This window comes from Geospiza fortis, unplaced genomic scaffold, assembly GCF_000277835.1.
Source record: "Geospiza fortis unplaced genomic scaffold, GeoFor_1.0 scaffold275, whole genome shotgun sequence".
In the NCBI taxonomy this organism is placed as follows: Eukaryota; Metazoa; Chordata; class Aves; order Passeriformes; family Thraupidae; genus Geospiza; species Geospiza fortis.
The window spans coordinates 312440-315760 of NW_005054341.1; the positions used below are offsets into that span (position 1 = coordinate 312440).

A 3321-nucleotide genomic window follows, 5' to 3' on the forward strand; every position below is an offset into this window, starting at 1 on the left:
GGCTTCCGCGCTCCTCCGCGGGCCTTGGGGACGTGGGTCCGGGAGATGCCGCACGGGCGCTTCTGCGCGGCTCCTCCGGCCGGAGCGGAGCTGCTGCCCTCGCTTCTCTCTGGAGATGGCAAACGCGGGAGTGCGCCTTGCAGCGAGGCTTAATTCCTGGGAACGAGAAACGCGATTACTGCAAACCGCTTTTATTTTCCCCCAAAAATCACTTTTTTCCCCTCTTTCTTTTTTCAAATACTTTTTTTTTTTAATCAGCCTAATAGCAGCGCTGCTGGGGTGATTAATGAGCGGGGTCTGAGTCTCAGCTGGGCAGCTCCAGCCGTGCCCGGCTCAGCTGCACCCCGGAGGAGGCTCAGGGGTGGTTGGGTGCCTTTCCAGGCAGTGCATTATGAGCTACATCGTTTTGCTGGGTTTGCTCCTCGCGTATTGCACTCTTGGTTTAGTTTAGTTTTATTTCCTAACCGTTTGGAAGCCTTCCTCGCGCTGTTTTTTTCGGAGCTGGCACTTAAGGTTGTTTTTTGGCATTAACGGCATTATTTAGTTGGGCTGATTTATGAGCCCTTCTCATGGATGTCTGATAGGGGAAAGCTTGGAGTGGTTAGCTTTGTTTTATTTTTAACATTATGCATGTGCTTCTTGAAAGCACACTTAAAATTACTTTATCCTGTCTTCAGAGTTGTTGTACATTGTGTTTGGGGAAAAAAGTTAGGTAACTGTCTGTCTCTTGTTTCTTGTTTTTTTGTTTTTGTTTTTGTTTTTTTGTTTTTTTTTCGGTTTTGTTTTGGGTTTTTTTGTTCGTTTGTTTTGGTTTTTTTCCTTCGGTTCTTTCTTGGGATTAACAGGTGACTTTAGCGTCGGGACAGTTCGAGTTGGAGATCTTATCCATGCAAAATGTGAATGGTGAACTGCAAAATGGAAATTGCTGCGATGGCACCCGAAACCCAGGAGATAAAAAATGCACCAGAGACGAGTGTGACACCTATTTTAAAGTTTGCCTGAAGGAGTATCAGTCGCGGGTCACTGCTGGCGGTCCTTGCAGCTTCGGATCCAAATCCACTCCTGTCATCGGAGGAAATACCTTCAATTTAAAGTACAACCGGAATAATGAAAAGAACCGGATCGTTATCCCCTTCAGCTTTGCCTGGCCGGTGAGTTGCTTGAGCTCTGGCTCTGTTGGATCGTGCTTGAGATGTCCTTAGTGAGCTGAGCTCTAACTTCTTGTGCCAAGGGAAGAGGGATCAGGATTTGGGAGGGAGCAGGCATCTTGGCAAGAGCGTCAGAAATGAGTAAAATGTAGTGGTGTTTTTGTTTTTGTTCCCTGGGGCTCACAATGCACAGCCTGTTAAATTTGAAAGTCAGATGTGCAGTGAGGGGGATCTAAATGGGTCAGGGAAGCAAACCCAGTATCTCTGCACTTTACAGCATGAATAAGTCTCTTGAGACTTAGAAGGTCAGAAGTTCATTTTTTTTTCCTTTTTTTTTGTCTTAACCAGTGAAGTCTTGGGCTTAAGCCAGAGGAGCGGTGGGTTAGGGGCTGTAGAGGGATCCCGTGTGAAAAGTGTGTGTCATAGCTGGCCTCCTTCCCCGGAGCGTGTTTGGGAAGGCTTCCTGCTTCTCCCAAGGGGAAATCTCACTGCACTGCTCGCTGTGGATGGGAGCTGCTGTTGCTGTTCTGGGTGAAGTAGTTGCCAGCTTCCCTGGGAAGCTGGCTGTGTTTGAGGTGCTCGTGGACTCTAGAAGCTGAAGACTGAGAAAAGCCTGGCTTTAGCTTTTGGTGCACTTCACCCACTCCTCCCCACAGCGCACCTTTTCCTGGCTACCTGCCCCTTGTGGTCCAGAGATTCTGGCTTCTCTCTAGTTGTGTGCAAAACTCGGTGGCTCAAGGAGGTGGAGCTCTTTGCCAGGCACTTTTCCAGCCTTGTCCACTCTAGTAAATACTGGTCAGCCCCTTAGAGCAGAGAGATGGAGGATGAGGGACCCCTTCCTTCGTCGGTGATCCTGCTTTGTTGTTGGCTGGAAAAAACACTCAGACATCGCTGCTGCTTGTTTCTTCTGGGGTGCTCAGGAGGGTTGAGGCTTTGATGGCCAGCTGTGCAGAGGAGCCCTCAGCTCCCTGCAGAGAAAGTGAGGAGCATCTTTCCAAACGGACCATCGTGCAGGCCAGCCCCAGAGAGGCGGGCTCAGGGCCCCAGGATGTGTGGACATGGACAAGTGCCGTGGCCTCGGGTGGCAGGACGTGCATGGTTTTTGTGCCTGGCAGTGCTGCGTGCACTGGGGGGCTCCTGTCTGGCTCTTGAGCGCTCCCAGATTTCTGCTCCTAAAACTTGTATTTTGAGATCACCTAGGAAACAAAACTGTTTCCCCCTGCCACACACACCCCTTCTCCAAAGGCGCTGAGCAGACAGTTTCCTACCAACTGCCTTGGGGTATGTTGATGCTCAGCAGTTTTGTAAATCCAGTCATCCTAACCTGGATGCCTAAGGTCATTCTTGGGAGGGGAGGAGGGCGCTGGATGTGCATGCAGGGGAGGGGCGAATCTCATTTCCTATCCTCTGCCACTATCGCTGCTGGCGAGGTGGAAGCATGCCTGGACCCTCCAGAGCTTGGCCCTTCATGGTCAGATAAGGACTGGTTGCTGGGAGGGCCTGGACTTTTTCTGGGGGGAGGGAAGCCCGCCCCAAAAGCATTCCTTCTGCAGCTGTGGTGTAGACACCCACTCTGTGGTCCTGCCGCCAAGTGCTGCAGGCAGCCGTGCGTTCTTCAAGTGTCCTGTGCTGCCTCCTACCTGCCTCTGCTCTCAGCCGGGACTTGGGGAATAGCGAGGGCTCAAGAGGCACAGGGCAGAAATTAAGTCTCCGTTTTTAAGGAGATAGTATTACAGAGTACAATAGCAGAGTTAACAAAAGTATTCTCTGTTGGAAGTACAAGTCTGTCCTTTATTTCTTTCCCTTTTCTTTCTCTTTTTTTTCTGCCGAACATGAAATGAGATAAAACTGTTATCAAATATGCCATCAAAGGAATAAAGGGCTTTGTAAAAATCTGAGGTATTTGAAGCTCTGCCAATGGCTGTAGTGCTTGTGTTGCAGATTTTGACTTTTGTCAGAGAAGTCAGGTACATCAAGGATTTTTTTTAAACTAGCTCCCAGTCATCTGACTGTCTGGAATCTATAGGTATGCATATAAAAATGATGTGAAAACTAAACATGTGCCTTCTAGCAGCCTCTCTCTTCATAGGGTCGGGAAGGGAAATCTGTGTGTAGAGGGTGGGTTTGGGGGGTGGGGACCCTGGGAGAAGTCTCTTAAGCTTGCCTGCATCTT

At 49.6% G+C, this 3321-nt stretch overlaps 1 protein-coding gene across 1 annotated transcript in view; it reads left to right on the plus strand.

Annotated features, from left to right (window-relative positions):
- The first annotated feature begins 45 nt into the window (after positions 1-45).
- JAG1 (jagged canonical Notch ligand 1) overlaps positions 46-3321 on the plus strand; it is a 35530-nt gene continuing 32254 nt past the window's right edge. The window contains exons 1-3 of the mRNA XM_005422616.2: positions 46-130; positions 545-645; positions 846-1151. Coding sequence (XP_005422673.1) covers positions 46-130; positions 545-645; positions 846-1151 — 492 coding nt within the window. The remainder of the gene's footprint in view (positions 131-544; positions 646-845; positions 1152-3321) is intronic.